At 37.5% G+C, this 17,465-nt stretch overlaps 1 protein-coding gene across 3 annotated transcripts in view; it reads right to left on the bottom strand.

Annotated features, from left to right (window-relative positions):
* Positions 1-17,465, bottom strand: part of HYDIN (HYDIN axonemal central pair apparatus protein) — a 438,909-nt gene that overhangs the window by 273,853 nt on the left and 147,591 nt on the right. For all 3 annotated transcript variants that reach the window (XM_024234010.3, XM_054534089.2, XM_054534091.2), the window contains exons 12-13: positions 12,620-12,843; positions 4,093-4,160 (exon numbers count right to left, since the gene is read on the bottom strand). In XM_024234010.3, coding sequence (XP_024089778.2) covers positions 4,093-4,160; positions 12,620-12,843 — 292 coding nt within the window. The remainder of the gene's footprint in view (positions 1-4,092; positions 4,161-12,619; positions 12,844-17,465) is intronic.

Genomic DNA, 17,465 nt, shown 5'->3' with positions numbered 1-17,465 from the left:
ATACTTAAATTTTCTTCACAAAAAACATCTAAGATGATTGAGATTAAGCATCTTTTAATATGTCTTTCATAGACCTTTTGTTCTGTTTATACACTTACCAATTCATACATGTCTATTCACCTATTTTGCCAATTTTTCTATTGGATGATTTCACTTTTCCTCATGGATTAGCAGGAGTTAGTTTCACGTATTCTGAAGGTTCATGTATTCTGATTTTAATACTTTGCCTATTATTTATGTTGCAAGCATTGTCTTTTTACTGTGTTCATGAAATCTTTTTGTTTGGAAATTTGCTTAATGTTAGGGAGCCGCGCTTACTAACCGTTTTCTTTATGGCTTTGGCATTGAGTATCTTGTTTAAGACCTTCACACTTGCTAGCACATAAACATAACCACCTATATTTTCTCCTGATATTTTCAAAAGTTTCTTTTTCATGGTTAGCTGTTTAATAGATCTGAGATTTTTTTCTATGAAAGATGTGAGGTAAAAGTCTAACTTTTCTATTATTTCCAATGGATAACCAATTGTTTCTTTGCCTTTTGTGAAGCAGCCCATGCCTCCACTGATCTGAAATTTCACATTGAGCATGTGTAAATTCCCCTGTAGTCATGGCTTTGTTTCTATTAGTCTATTTGCCTATGCTTGAAAGTACATTATAATATCTGATAAAGTCCACAGTCACTGGTCTTTGTTTCAAAAATTTATTGGCTCTTTTTGTGAATTTTTCCCCAGGGAATTAACCAATTATCTTCTTCCTGTAGTGTCTGCACATTTATTGTTAGGTTATTATATAGTTTTATATTCTTAAATGATATTTTTCTATTATATTTTCTAGTTTATTGCTGATGTATTTAAAAATCTACTTTTTAATAATATTTTGCTTGAATATCTTGCTAAACTCTTATTAGTTCTAATGCCTTGTCAGTTAATTACCACAGTTTTTCTAGGTAGAGAACAATACATTCTATAAACCATGATAGTTTTGTTTTTTTCTTTTCAACTACTTATCTTTTATTTCCTTTTATTTTCTTATCACAATGGCTTGGACCTCCAGGACAATGTTATATGATAGCTTGAGAATACTTTTTTGGTTTTTGTTTTTTTGTCTCTGAAAATGAATCAGAATGCATTCAACATTAAATTGTAATATCCCAGTCCCCAGAATAGTGTCTAGAACATAGCTAAACTAATATTACTAAATGTACATTACTAAATGAATAAAGGTCCCCATTAAATACATTTTCCCACTATAGGTTTTTTCTATTTTTCATTCATCATATTAAGGAATTTCCCTCCTACTCCTAGTTTTGTAATAATTTTTATTTCTAATTATGAATGAGTGTTGGATTCTGTGGAATATTTTTCTCAGAATGAACTGAGATGATATAAATTGTGGTATATTACATGAATGGATTTTCTGTTATTAAACCATTTTTGGATTTCTGGGATAAATTCTACTTGGTCATGATGTAATTTTAAAAATGCATCTCTATGCATGTGATTTGCTAATGCTTTAAAATCAATGTTCATAAGAGAGATGGGTCTATATTTTTCTTTTCTTGTGTTGTTTTACTGTGAATATATTTGTCTCCTAAAATGAGTTAATAGCTTTCTACATTTTTCTGTGATGTGAGATACATCCATTTCTTCACCATTTGGTAGAACTCACTTGTAAAGCCGTTTGACCTAGTGTCTTTTCTTCAGGGGTAGATATTTGACTTCTTTTTCAGTATATTCTATGATTATTTTTTTATTCAGGTCTTCTACTCCTTGTGGTAATTTTAATAACATATATTTTCCCCCAACTCATCCATTTATCCTATTTTTTAAAGAAGTTGTACATAGCATTCTCTTATCTGTTTTTACTGCCTTAAATATCTGCAATTGTATTTCTTTCCTGGTTCCTAATGAGAGTTATGAGGGTTTTTTTGTTGTTGTTTATTTGTTTTTTAGAGACAGGGTCTTGCTCTTTTGCCTAGGCTAGAGTGCAGTGGTGCAATCACAGCTCACTGCAGCCTCCAACTCCTGGGCTCAAGAGATCCTCCTGCTTCAGCCTCTTAGGTAGCTGGGGCCACAGGTACGTACCACTACACTCAGCTGATTGTTTTATTTTTTTGTAGAGATGGGGTCTTGCTATGTTGCCTGGGCTGGTCTTGAACTCCTGGGCTCAAGCAATCCTCCCGCCTCGCCCTCCCAAAGTGCCGGGATTATAGATGTGAGCCACTATGCCTGGCTGATTCTTAATTGATTTGCCCAGATTTGCTAAGTTATGGCAAAATTGCTGGTTATCTCCCACTATCCTTTTCCTTCTTCAGGAAGTAACGAAATCCCTAAGTTTTGGTTGTGAATGTGGCCAACCAGAAGAAGGCTGTATTTCCTAGCCTTATGTGCAGCTTCGTTGTGGCCACACAACTAAGTACTCACCAATGGGCTATAACCATATGTGGTGTGTACAACTTCTAGGAAGTGTCCTTAAAAGGAAGGAGTGTACCCTTTTCCTGTCTCTTCTTCCTTTCTGCTGGCTGGAAGGTGAGTATGATGGCTAAGGTTAGGGCAGAAATCTTGACCAAAACATAGAAGCTACACGCTACCTACGATGGAGCCACACAATTGAAGGAGCATCCAGCTGCACACTATAAGGACAAATGTTTTTCTTCAGTTTAGAAATTCTCAGCCACCATCTCTTCAAATGTTGCTCTTTGGCCATTTTCATTCTTTCTCCATCTAGCATTTCTATTAGATACAAGTTAGAACTTTTAAACTTTTAAACTTAGAACTTGTATCTATTAGATACAAGTTAGTTAGTTAGTTAGAACTTTTAAATCTTATTTTCCATGTCCCTTTATTTCCCTTTCATGTAGCCTAACTCTTTTGCTTTCAGTGCTACATTCTGGATGAATTTCTCAACATTAGTTACTTGTCAATATATAAGTTTTGTGCCTGACTGTCAGTGTTTGGGGTGCTCAAGTGGAGGAGACAGGTAGGGCATGGAGGAGTCTCACAATTTATGATGTTGACTTGTACTTAGTTCCTTGATATCAATACAATACCCCTACTCTCAACTACACCTGGCGTCCGGCAATCCATAAATCCTTTGACTCATCCACTTCATGTATAAATGTCTAGTCTTATGCCAGTGTAGGAGAGGCATAGTTGCCAAGCTGTGTAGAATAAGGGTAGGTAATGGATGGAGATTGAACAGCCATATCTAGGATCTACAACTCATGCCACACCTAAGGATCATGCAAAAGGAACATATCAAATGTTCAAAATAAATGTATTTATTTTTAAATTACAGAGCTACCATAAAACTCTTTAGCCAGTGAGAATAATTTCTTATAAACAAAGTCTGTCTCATAGGTATATTTAAGAGAGTGACTACACTCTGCCAGATATATATTACTTTGAGTATCTTTACTAATTTTTTTTATCTTATCACAATCTGGCTTCTGCTGCCACCACTGTTAAAATTGTAACTAGAAATCACTAGTGACCTCTACTACTCAACTTGGAGCACATTAAATGAAGTTATTCATGTTAGAAGCAGCCCCATTTATAAAAATCAATACCTGCACTTTAAAAGCCCTGTGTCTGTGATATATTTATGGTCATCGGTACTCGCTGGAAACTGTAGATACTTCAAAGCAGAAGAGCATTTTGAGGAAATCAGTGGCATCTTGGGGACAGGCTTCTCCTTTGCTATATTCCACTGAAATGTACTATATTAGGGGCCTTGATGTTTTTTAAGGGTCTGACTTCTAGATAAAAGAGTTTTAGATATTCTTGGAGCTCAATAATGGGCTTACCACTGGTATATAGCATTTACATTAACATTTCAGAGCTGAACTATAGAGTAGATTCCAAACAATGAATCAGTATCAGATTTCTCGGCAGTAACTGACTTGGGATGGTCACGTGGACTCTGCTTTCTTATGCAGGGCAATCAGATATAGGGCACGTGTTCTGAATGTCCTTGTGCTGGTCTTCGTATTCCAGTGCTGTGGAAGTGGGGTTCTTTGTAAACCTTCCTCTTACCACGTAGAGAAAAGGAATCCTATTCAATTTCTAATTTAAAATGGAAAATTACTCACCAAAGGAAACATCACCAAAGTGCAGAGCCGGAACATTAAAATGGAAGGTAGGTCCAATGACACAGCCTCTGGAAGGAGGAACACAAGGTGGGGGAGAGGGAGAGAATCCAGTGAATCAGAGTCACAATCAGGAAGTAGGGCAAGGATAAGTACAAAAACCATACCTTGACATTATGTCAATTATAGTATCCAGGATTTAAAGAAATGATGACATGATGGTCTATCACAGTGGTTCTTAAAATTCTTTTTCATGATTCAAACCATGGGTTTTGACAAACAATGCTGTGGTTAACTTATTATCTTATTTCTACCAATGAATAGGTGAGAGGCAGAGCAGATGGATCACCAAACAAGGGCACGAAATGTTGTTATTTTGAATGAGACACATATCATGTAAAGTTATTAATGTGTCAAGACATAAAAATTATAGGTCTAATCATGTAATACACATCAAAGACTATCATTGATACTAGTAATCCCTGTCCATGCTTTGATGTAAACTGTTCCAATTCCACTCATTCCTACCACTGTGACATTCACTCACTGTGATGTTGGCCAGCCACTTTATCTCTATCAGCTTCTGTTTGTCTTCCTCGTGTAGAAAAGAGAGGACTGGACTAGGTGACACTGAATGACTCTTTACTCTAAATGTTGGTCTATTTCTCTCTCAGTGTAAGGCTTCATGATCTTGGAGAGATGCCGTAGCTTAAAATAAATAATAGAGAGATTCTATGACTTCTCGCTTAGAAGGTATTGTAGGTAGAATAATGGCTCCCAGAGAGATCTATGTCCTAATTCCCAGAACCTATGAATATATTAGGTTACATGGCAAAGAGGAATTAAGGTAGCAGATGGAATTAGGGTTGCTAATTAACTGAATTTAAGATGAGGAGATTATCTTGTCTTATCCTAGTAGGCCCATTGTAATCACAAGGGTGATTTTAAAAATAGAGGAAAGAGACAGAAGAGGTCAGAGTGCTGCAATCTGAGAACTCAACCTGGCTTTGAACACAGAAGAAGGAAACTTTGAACACAGAAGAAGGAATCCAGGAATGTGAGCAGCCTCAGAAAGCCAAAAAAGGTTAGGAAATGGGTTCCCCTCTAGAGCCTTCAGAAGGAAACACAGCCCTGCCAACACTGATTTTAGCCTAGCTAGACCTGCGTTAAATCTATAAAACTGTAAAATATTAAATATGTGTTGTTTGAAGCTACTAAATTTGTGATAATTTGTTACAACAGCAAAAGAAAACTATTCAGTAATCTTGTTTACCTTCAGAGCAATAATATTTTTCTCCATGATCCATGTCTTTATCTGTAGGCCAAAAGTAAGAACTGAAAACTGTTCCATCTGTGTGGCAAAACTTTTAAATGTTATAGACACACGGATACCAGAAAACACACTAAGCAAGAATCTTCTAATTCACCAAGCTCTAGATGTTGTGTGTGTCGTACCATGCAGAATATGTTGGTGCCTTAGTGATACTTCCAGTTGCTTCAGCTCTGACTATAATGTGATGAGAGGCTGTTGTAAGCCTGGGAGGAATGGCCACAGCAAAGACTCACTGCAACAAGTTTCAGGTCTAACTTTCTCATGAGCATTTATTATATCTCACGCTAATGATCTGAAGTGATTTTAAAGGGAGTGGTTGGGACTCAGCCAGGAATTAGGATCCAGTTGAGAATGAAGTCAACAAACAGGCTGACAGGCTATATGCTTCACTTGGAAAGAAGCTTTTAGGGACCAAAGTAACAAACAGATCAAAAGTGTCTGACATGCACAAGATGCTAAAGAAAGTAGGAAAGAAGTTTAAAAAATTTACACAAAGCAGACATTTAATCAACGCAGAAGTTTAAACAACCAGAGATACATGACACTTGTTCAAAGGCACATGTAACTGAGGGAATTGTGGCTGAACCATCCCATCTGGACTTAGATATGGTCACACTAATTCTCACAGGGATTCAGAATGTTAGGACAATCTATGCCAAGGTTGTGCCATAAATCAATGCAGGGGTCTGTTAAAACTATAATTTGAAAGACAAGAGAGAGAATGATTCAATTATTACAATATGTAAGTGAGACAAGTTGAATACAAAATGTATCTGTGCTATGGTTCAAACTTTATAAAATCACATACATAAAAATAGGAGGGAAGAGAATTGCTTGTGGGTAATTTTAAAAATCGCACTAATTTTACAGTGTTGTTTATCCAACCACTGAAAATGTTGTGTTATATAACTGGAAGAGTAAATAGAAAGTGAAAGTATAATATTTGTTATGATCTTTCAAGGCACACTAGCTAAAATACTAGCTTATGCAGTATTGAGAAATGAGTACCTGGCAATAAAAAAGTAAGAAACAAAATTCCAGAACCTATGATATTAACTTCATAGACATTTCCTGGGCTACGAGGCCCGAGAAAGTATTTCTGACAAAGTAAAATAACAAGTCAAGTCAGTGTTAATGTGTGGAGATGAGAACAGATGATGTATTATACATGCACTTTTACCCTTTATGAATAGACATTTATTCATGACACTAGATTTTTAGCAGGTTTTAAAAATTATTGTTAGTAGTTTGAAATGCTACAAACCACTAACAATGCAACATTATTGGACAAATGAAACACTGAGCTTTAAAGGAAGTGAACTGAGGAGGAAATTTATGTAAGTCTATTTCTCTTAGCAATTGATCATGAGTTTGGTGATAAATCCCCATAAAGGTTCTTTCCATAGTCAGGTTTTGTTGAAAGAAACTAGAAATGAACATCCTAAATCAAGAAGTGGCATGTGAATTTTGGTAAATGGAAATGTCCAGAAGATAGAACAAGAAGCTTACCCTCCACAGAGCAGGTGGAGTACTAACTAGTTCAAGTTCACTTGTGGGCAGATTCCTGGGAGATCCCTAAATCCTATTATTCCCAGTGGAAAACCCAAGTACACCTTAACCTATTTAGACATTGCAAGTGACATGCATGACTACTCTGGGATCTTTAGGAGAAGAGATCAGAGATTTAAAAAATTCACCCAGGAAATTACAGAAGTATTATTCACTATTACAGGCTCCTGGAATTTTTTTTTTTTAAATGACAGCTTCATTGAGATATAATTCACACATCATACAATTCGCACATTTAAAGTGTACAAATCAATGTTTTTTGTATATTCACAAATATATGCAACCATCACTACAGTCAATTTGAGAACCTTTTCATCACCTCAAAAAGAAACCTCATGCCCTTTAGCTGTCACCCACTATCCTGCACCCTCCAGCCCTAAGCAACCACTAATCTACCTCAGATCTACATAGATTTGCCTACTTTAACCATTTCATATAAATGGAATCATGTAATGTGTTGTCTTTTGTGACTGGGTTCTTTCATAATGTTTTCAAGGTTCATAATGGATGAACCTTATTTTCAAGGTTTATAATGGTGTCATTATGGCTGAATCTTGAAAACATTATGACAAGTGAAAGAAGCTAATCACAAAAGACCGTGGTAGCAAGGTTCATTCATGCTACCATGTTGTAGCATCTATCAGTGCTTCATTTTTTTTCATTCCTTTTTATGGTCAAATAGCATTCCATTGTATAGATATACCACATTTCATTTATCTTTGGCTACTATGAATGATACTGTTATAAACATTCATGTACAAGTTTTTGTGTGGATATATGCTTTCATTCCTCTTGGGTATATGCCTAGGACTGGAATTGCTGGTCATATGGTAACTCAGTGTTTACCTGTTTGAGGTGCTGATAAACCATTTTCTAAAGTGACTGCCATGTCTTACATTCCTAATTATCAGTGTATGGGAGTTCTCATTCCTCCACCTTTTCACCAATACTTACAGTAGTTCCTTATCTGTAGTTTTGATTTCCTGTTGTTTCAGTTACTTATGGTCAACATGGTCCAAAAATATTAAATAAAAAATTTCCAGAAACAAATCAGTCATACATTGTTAAGTGCCTGTCATTTTGAGTAGTGTGATGAAGTCTTGTGTCATCCACTCTCTGTCCAGCCGAGGTCATGAGTCACCCTTTTGTTCAGTGTATCGATGCTGCATATGCTACCCCCTCTTTAGTCACTTAGTAGCTGTCTTGGTTATCAGATCAACTGCCACAGTATTGCAGTGCTTGTGTCTGAGTAACCCTAATTTTACTTTTGCGCTTTGGGGCCTAAAAATGCAGATAAAGGGAAACTACTGTATTTTCCATTTTAAGATTATAGCCATCCAAGTGAGTGTGAAGTAGTATCTCATTGTGGGGTTTTGATTTACATCTCCCTGAGGATTAATGATGTTGACAGCCTTTTCATGTGTTATTGGCCTTTTGTATATCTCCTTTGAGAAACGTCTGCTTAAATGCTTTGTCCATTTTTAAATTGAATTATTTATTGAGTTATAATTGTCCAATAATTTATTGTCCCTTATCAGATATATGAGTTGCAAATACCTTCTCCCATCGTGAAGGTTGTCTTTTCACTTTCTTGATACTATCCCCTTTGAGGCACAAACTTTTTTACATTCTGATGAAGTCTAATTTATTTATTTTTTCTTTGGTTGCTTGTGCTTAGATGCTGATTACTGAAAACTATTGCTTATTTGGTTTTTGGATATGGATATTTATCTCTATTTTTTTGTTTGTTTGTTTTTGAGACAGAGTCTCACTCTGTCACCCAGGCTGGAGTGCAGTGGCACAATCTCCACTCACTGCAGTCTCCGCCTCCTGGGTTCAAGTGATTCTCCTGCCTCAGCCTCTCAGGTAGCTGGGATTACAGGCATGCACCACCATGCCCAGCTAATTTTTTTGTATTTTTAGTAGAGACAGGGTTTCACCATGTTGGCCAGACTGGTCTCGAACTCCTGGCCTCAGGTATCTGCCTGCCTCAGCCTCCCAAAGTGCTGAGATTACAGGCATGAGCCACCACGCCGGGCCTATCCCTAGGTTGTCTTCTAACAGTTTTATGGCTTCAGCCCTTACATTTCAGTCTTTGATCCATGTAGAGGCAGTTCCCTTCTACTCCTAGTTTGTTATTATTTTTTTTAATCATAAAAGGGTGCTAAATTTTGGCAAATGCTTTTTCTGTGTTTACTGAAATAATCATGTGGTTTTTGTCCTTTATTCTATTAATATGTTGTATTACACTGATTGATTTTCTTATGTTAAGCCAACCTTTCATTCCTAGGATAAATCCCACTTGGTCATGGGGTATAATCCTTTCCACACGTTGCTGGATTTGGTTTGCTAGTATTTTGTAAAAGATTTTTGTGTCTAAATCCATAAAGGTTATGGGTTTTTAGCTTTCTTTTCTTGTAATGTTTTTGTTTGGTTTTGGTATCAGGGTAATACTGGCCTCATAAAATGAGTTGAAAAGTGTTCCCACCTTCTCATTTTTTGGAAGAGTTTGTGAAAGATTTATGACAATTCTTCATTAAACATTCAGTAGAATTTACCAGTGAAGCCACTTGATCTTGTTTTTTGTTTGTTTGTTTTTTGGTTGGAATATATTACAGGTCTATTCAGATTTTCTATTTCTTCTTGAGTCAGTTTTGGTAGTTCGTGTCTTTCTAGGAATTTGTTCATATCATCTACATTATCTAATTTTTGGCATACAATTGTTCACAGCATTATCCACTAATCCTTTTAATTTCTGTAAGGTTAGTAGTAATGTCCTTTCTTTTACTCCTGTTGGGTAGAGTGTGCTGTAGATGTCTGTTAGGTCTAGGTGGTTTATAGTGTTCAACTCTTCTATTTCCTTTATGATCTTCTGCTTAGTTTTTTATTATTGAAAGTGGGGTACTGACATCCCCTACTATTTTGCTAAATTGTCTATTTCTCCCTTTAATTCTGTCTGTCTGCACTTCACATATTTTGGTGCTCTGTTATTAGATGTGTGTTTATAATTGCTGTATCTTTTTGATGAATTCACTATCTTATCATTGTAAAATGCCCTTCTTTGTCTTGAGTAACAATTTTTGTTTTAAAGTCTATTTTGTCTGGTATAACACAGCCTCTCCAGCTTTCTTTTGGTACTGTTTGCATGGTATATATATTTCCATCCTTTTGGTTTCAACCTATTCATATCTTTAAATCTAAAGTGTAGTATCTTGTAAAAAGCATATAGATAGATCATTTTTGGGGGGTTTGTTTGTTTTTTTCTAATCCATTCTGCCATTCTCTAACTTTTAATTGAAGTATTTAATACATTGACATTTAATGTAATTGTTGATAGGGCAAGACTCATGCTACTTATTTTCTATATGTCTCATGTCTTTTCTGTTCCTCTATTCCTCCATTACTGCCTTTCTTTGTGTTAAATGGATATTTTCTACCCTTTTGAATTCCCTTGTTATTTCTTTTACTGTATTTTTAAGTTTGTTTAGGGAATAGTTTAGAGAATGGGCAATCCTGAATTTGGGTAAATAATTCAGAGTCAAAAGTGAGGGCAGTAGTATTCATGCATCAGGAATGTCTAACAAACCCAAATACATGAATTCTTGCACCTAATATACAACCTTGCTTGAAGGAGGTACTCAATAAGAGTTTATTAAACAAATATCCAAAACACGTATTTATTCCTAAAAGGGGTAGCTATGTATGTTGATGGTAAGACACAGTATTATTAGGCCTGAACTTAAAATGGTGAATGGCCAGGTGAAATTGGGATGGGCTTTCTTATTAAACTTGAGGGGCAGTCAGCCTTCCTTGGCTAGCACTTTCCCTTTCTTTCACCTACCTGAAAAGTAAAACTGCTCCTTTAATATCCTATACTTTCCTTCCTACAGATAGGGCCATTATTCCTTCTATCTTAAATGTTTTTAGAGCAGAGCTTAAAGGTTTTATCTTTGCTGCTTAGGTATGAAGGCTTGCTTATGATACTGGATGTTGTCAAGGGTACTTATGATTCAGAGCAATACTTCCTGATGCCCAGTAGTCAGAAAGCTTCCAAGAGTTGATCTGCTGGATCTTATCAAAGGCCCTCATGGGACCAGAGGATCCGTGAATTGGAGACAAGGTTATATTCACAAGTTTGTTCTTCCTACTTCTTCAGAGAACCACCCTTCACTGCTTGTCATGAGAGATGAGATGTTATGAAGGTAGGAAGTGGGCTGAAGTTCATATAAATGAAAGTGTATTCCCACCCTTCTCATGTTGTATACATACCCAAAGGATGTCAACCATGGGCTGGGATAAGTACGGCACATATTCGTGAAGAGTCAATGTTATTCAAATATTTGGAAAACAACCCTTATTTTTCTCTTATAACAAACACACATGTATTATGGAAGAGAATGTAAATGCCTTGTGAATGTTTTAGATAAGTCTTGAGACTTGAAAATAAAAAAGATTATGATTGTGACAGGCTGCTTTGGCCATGCCACAGAACCCTTGAGGCACACACATTCACTCTCCTTAGTTGTTGGGGGTTGTATGACTTTGCTAGGGCTGCCATAACAAAGTACCCTAGACTGAGTGGCTTAAACAACAGAAGTTTATTTCTGTTGCTGTCAGAAGGGTTGGTGATTGCAGGGTTATTTTTTTCTGAGGGTCTCTCGCTTCAGCTTCTCTTTATTTTTTTACATGGCCCTTTTCTATGTGTATGTCTGTGTCCAAATGTCCTCTCCTTATAAGGACACCAATCATATTGGATTAAAGCCCACCCATCTGACCTCATTTTGCCTTAATTAGCTCTTTAAAGGCCCTATGTCCAAGAAGAGTTACATTCCGAGGTACTGGGTATCAGGACTTCAACATATAAATTCTGCGGGAAACAATTCAGTGCATAACAGGGACACTGAGGTGGAAGAGTTTGAGAATAAATAGTAATCACCTTTCAGCTAATCTTGAGATTCTGAATGTACAGTATATATCATGAGATCAGTACATTTTCCTTGGATCCTTCAGGTCATATGTCTCTATCTCTTTTCTATGTTATCCCCAGGGCTTGCCCCAAGGGAGACCTCAGCTTCTAGATGGAGGGAGGTCTTGCTAGCAGTTACCAGAATAAGAGAAACTGCCATGGTAATTAACAACCTGCTGCTGTGGGAATCCAAATAGAGTCTGAGCAATGTGTTTACAATGCTTGGAGACATAATAGTGAGATCATGTAAATAATTTCCTTAAAATAAGAACAAAAGACAAAAGTTTAGAGAAACTGTGATAATGGCCAATAGCTTAGGCCAGATGATTTTATTCAGGTGTTACTGTAATAACTTATTTTCTCTAAACATCCTAAGACATAGAGAGTAACTAGAAGCTAGTTTAATGTCTAAATCCTTATTTTATAAGACTATAACCTGTAGAAAAACTAGATCTCCAAACAGCATCTGTATCTATATTATAATAACTTATACATGTTCACTAGGGAAACACTGATGGAAATTTAACACACTCTATTATGCTGATGTGTTCATATCAACAAAGATAGTCATGAACATCCAAGACAGGATCTACTTAAAAAGCTAAAAAGGCAATAGGTTAAAACTTCAGTTAGTTTCTACATTCATTACAAATGTACCTTACCTAATGGTCAGTTTCACAGGCTCAGGTGACCCATTGACATTGACCAGGAACTCTTCTTCAAAGTTTCCCAGGATGGTAGAGCTGAAGGAGATCTGGATAGCTTGGACTCCACTTGGTTCAATGATGCCTTCCTTGGGACTGAAAACAAAGCAGGCCCCCAAAGCTGAAGTTGGAAGGGTCATGTTGAAGAGAGCATCGATGCTGCCTTTGTTGTACAGTATCGCCTATATCAATAAAAGGCAAGAATGTGAAGGTCAATGGGCCTCTGACCTATTTTCATATAAGCATGTGTCTGTACTATTTAACAGCAACAAAGGGAAAGTTGCAGGAATTAAAACCAAAGAAGAACACTCAGGGACAAATGAACAGTCTGATGCCTTGAGTGTTTGAAGATACAACTCCCAAGCCAGAAAGTAATTTTACATTTTTAGTCTCCTCTTTAAAATGAAATTAGTCATATATATTATGCTTGTGCTATAAAGACTGATCATAATCACATATACTGATGGAAGAGCCTTAAAATACTCCCTTTTTTGCTACTCTCTATAAAGTAACCAAGGGAAAGTAAGTATTTCTCTTATACGCATGAGAAGGCTGAGGTTAAGCAGCATACTTAAAAATAAAGAGCAAGTTAGAATAGCAGAGTGAGAATTACCAAAACCTATGTTTATAATGTAGCTTGAAGAATGTAAATGAGACATCATTGTGGATCCCAGATGACAAGGGTTCTCTTTGTTGTGCTATCAGATTTCATCCTATTGAGATATTTTCATCTCAAATTCTACTGGATGGATGATTGTTTTGAGATTCTTATGCAAGCAACTGTTTTACTATAGAAAAGTTGTATTCCTATATTCTAGTGTTCTGGAAGCATGTTATTGCCCATATGTGGTTGCACACTGGGTTTAGTGTGTGCATGTAAAGAGCTCATGCCTGAGCTCCTTCATGCACACTCATGACATTAGGCATCCTACATGGCAGGCCTCAGTCTACTGTCCCTACAATTCTTGTGCATGAACCTTCACTACAGCCATGTTGTTCTATCCTGGCTTCCAAAGACACCACCTCTGATCCTTGCCAATGCTGTCCTTGCACCTAGAGGGTGAACAGCATGTTTTCCTGATTTATATAGGAACCACCCTCAACCCACACGTAAGGCTTTGAGGGACAAAGAGCATGAGAGATCTCAAAGAAACTTTCAGAAGGTTAGCAGGCAAATGTGAGGTGTGTCAGGAACCCGGAAGCCGAGGGAGGAGGATTCCCGGAAGAAGTCAGATGCTGACAGAGGTCAGGAGAGTAAGTTTGGAGCAAAGGTTATAGACATTATTTTTAGTTAGAGATTATTGTCATCCCTGACCTTGAGGAAGAGACTAATTCTAGTGGGACATGACTGCAGAATCCAGAGGACAAATGTTTAGGGAATTGAGTGGGTGTACAGGAAATAGTGGCTGACTATTTTAGATTCCTGTTTTGAGAAGATGAGTGGTGAAAGGTGAGAATGGGAGTGACAAGGCTGTGGGGAGGTACTGTGGAGGAGACAGCATATTTGCAATAAATGAGATAATGCATATTCAGTGCTCAGCCTAGAGGAAACACTCACCAAAGTGCTGCCTGTTGTTGTTGTAAGAGAAGAGAGCTTGGTAACTAAGGGAATGGGGTCTGAGTGGATGCAGAGGAGGATGAGTTCAGGGGCTCAGGTTGCAGGGAAGAGGGCATCCAAAACATACGATGGAGAGAAAGGGTCGGCAGCAGAGGCAGAGCCGAGGAAGACAGCCTCTTCTGCCAAGAGAAGACGGACAATGCACCAAAATAGAAGCATAAATAATTGCTGCTTGCTATTTTATTCATCTTTTTATGTTTCTTTCACATCTCCCTCATTCTAAGCTCCCTGGTAGCAGGAACCAGGCTTCACCCTTCATTCCGTTTAAAGAGACCATGTAGAAAAGTGATTATGGCCAGCGACTCTGCAGCCAAACTGCCTGGGTTCAAATCTCAGCTTTGCCATTGACTTACCAGCTCTGTAACCTTGGACAATCTACTTAGTTTCTCTGTGTTCCAGTTTCCCCATGTGTAAAATGTAAGTACTACTAACTTCTCATATTGCTGTAAAATTAAATTTATTAATTTATGTAATTTTTAGAATAGTGCTTGGCAAATAGTGCTTAAAAATGACAGAGACTGTTGCTATGTTTTCGTTTTTTCGTTTGTTTTTTGTTTTTTAAGAGACAGGGTCTGGCTCTGTCGTCCAGGCTGGAGTGCAGTGGTGCCATCATAGCTCACTGTACCCTCGAACTCCTAGGCTCAAGTGATCGTCCTGCCTCTGCCTTCTGAGTAGCTGGGGCTATAGGTATGTGCCACCACACCCAACTATTTTTTGTGGGTTTTTTTTTTGTAGAGATGGGGTCTTTCTGTATTGCCCAGGCTGGTCTTGAACTCCTGGGCTCAAGTGATCCTTCCACCTCAGCCTCCCAAAGCACTGGGATTACAGACAGGAGCCACCACACATAGTCAGTGACTGCTATTTATATCCCCAGTGCCAAACAGAACGGGTTTAAATTTTACCTGTGCTTAAGAATTGACTAGTACGTACTAGTGGTAACATGAAGGCAAACTGAAGGCATCAGTGGTAACTTGGAGGACCCTGTTCTTCTCTTTCAGAAGATGCATGGATTGCCTTTTAGTTTTTTGGTTAGCAGAAATGTTTTGCCCATATTTTCTGTATGGTGAGAATTCCTCCATTTTTAAGAATATGACATCATTCTTCTCCTCCTGAGAAATAAGCACCTACTTACGAATACAGAAACCAGCAATAGTTTTGGGACACAATTCAGAGGCCTTTTGATTACTGATAATACTCTTTCCCTTGAGGTCTAGCTCCTTGGAGAGAAGAAAATTTATAATCAAAATAAAAAATAAAATAAAATAAAATATTTTATTTTATAATCAAAATAAAAATTTATAATCAAATTTTATTTGATTATAAAATTTATAATCAAAATAAAAAATAAAATAAAATAAAAAATAAAATAAAAAAAAATATATTTTGCCTCTCATTTGTTTTCCTTCTTAATTACACTGGGGAATAGGGTATACTCTTGGGGTTAATGGTTTATTCTTTATGTATCTGCTATGTTCAGCAATGACTAAGGGCAATAGCTAGTTATTCAAATTTGTCTCAAGTAGGTAATGCAATAAATTGAAAGAGAGATGCAATGAAGCATCAGCATTAAATATGCAGAGAGTGCAAAATATTCCCATAAGAAGCACCTTACCGTGTCCTTCTCTGCCACTGCACAGCTCTCCAAACTGTCCAATCTGATGCATCACCTCATTTAACACTTATTTAACGGGCTGTGGTTTGCTTTACTATTAAAATTAGGGAGGGTGGGAAGTGGTGGCCTCAAGTACACTTCTGCTAAATTTACATTCAGGGAAACTATCCATTTTGCATCAGAACCAAAGCTTCTTTTCTGATGTGGCACTCATAAGTTCAATCTATAAGATATAGGAAATTCACACTGGATGAATTACAGACAGAATATCAGTTTAATGAGAACTACTGGCTTTTTTTCCTTCTCCCCAAGTGACCTCTCAAATGCAATCCAGGACAGTGTGGGATATAGCTGTGTCACTTGTCATTTCATGACAGCCATGCGAATGACTTCTTCATTTACACAGTGTTCCTATGCATAGCCCATCCCATTGTGACATTACCATCTCTGTTTACCTTCTGCATCATCCCATTTAGGCCACAGTTACCTTGTGAATGTGGGGGATGCAGGGCACTGTCCCCACACCAGGTTAGGCTGGGCTAAGAGACGAGTGGTTTGGAGGCTGGATTTACCCGAGGTGAGAGGTTGGGATGCTGAGAACCTGAAGGGTTGAGAGGCCAGCAAAGGCCTTCTTTTCCCAGAACAGGAGAGAGAGCCCTAGTCCCCCAGGACTCACTAACATTACATGCTGTAGGACCCTGCCAAGTTACTTAACTCCCCTGGCATTCAGGTTTGCCGTTCCTTGAATGCATTTCCTCTTTTACTGTGCATACAGCTAATGGAATATGAATGTAAGTGAAATGTGCTACCGTCTATAAAAATATCATATACGTTCCCCCATGCCCTTTCCCCTTCCGCAACCTTGTAGACCACGTGGTAGGGGTGGCCAAGCATGAGACGTTCCAGCTTCTCTGCTGGAAGAGAGCACCTGCTCACTAGAAACCTTTGTTTTGGACTTTATGTAAGGTATAAAAGAAACTTCTAGCATATTTGAGACATTATGTATTTTTGTATTTGTTTGTTACAATATCTAGCACTACCTTAACTTCTCTAAGCCTCAGTTTACCCAGCTATAAAATGGAAATAGTTAATTGTACCTCACAAATAGTTATCACAAATAGGTTTTTATTGTTTTGGGGTGGTTTTTGTTTTTTGTTTTTTTGAGACAGAGTCTCACTCTGTTGCCCAGGCTGGAGTGCAGTGGCGCGATCTTGGCTCACTGTAACCTCCACCTCCTGAGTTCAAGTGATTCTCCTGCTTCAGTCTTCCAAGTAGTTGGGATTACAGGTGCCCGCCAACATGCCCTGGTAATTTTTGTATTTTTAGTAGCGATTGAGTTTCACCATATTGGCCAGGCTGGTCTTGAACTCCTGACCTCAAGTGATCCACTGTCTTGGCCTCCCAAAGTGCTAGGATACAAATCGGGTTTTTGTGAGGACTAAATGAACGAGTGAAGGTCAAAGAACTAGCACTGTGCTCAACACCACATTAAGGGAGATGTGTATGATATTAACTACTACACGATCCACATTTCTCATATGCAAAATAGATGTAATAAAGCCTAACTTTCACAA

This window comes from Pongo abelii, chromosome 18 (assembly GCF_028885655.2).
Source record: "Pongo abelii isolate AG06213 chromosome 18, NHGRI_mPonAbe1-v2.0_pri, whole genome shotgun sequence".
Classification (NCBI taxonomy): domain Eukaryota; kingdom Metazoa; phylum Chordata; class Mammalia; order Primates; family Hominidae; genus Pongo; species Pongo abelii.
This window is presented reverse-complemented; position numbering and strand designations above follow the sequence as displayed.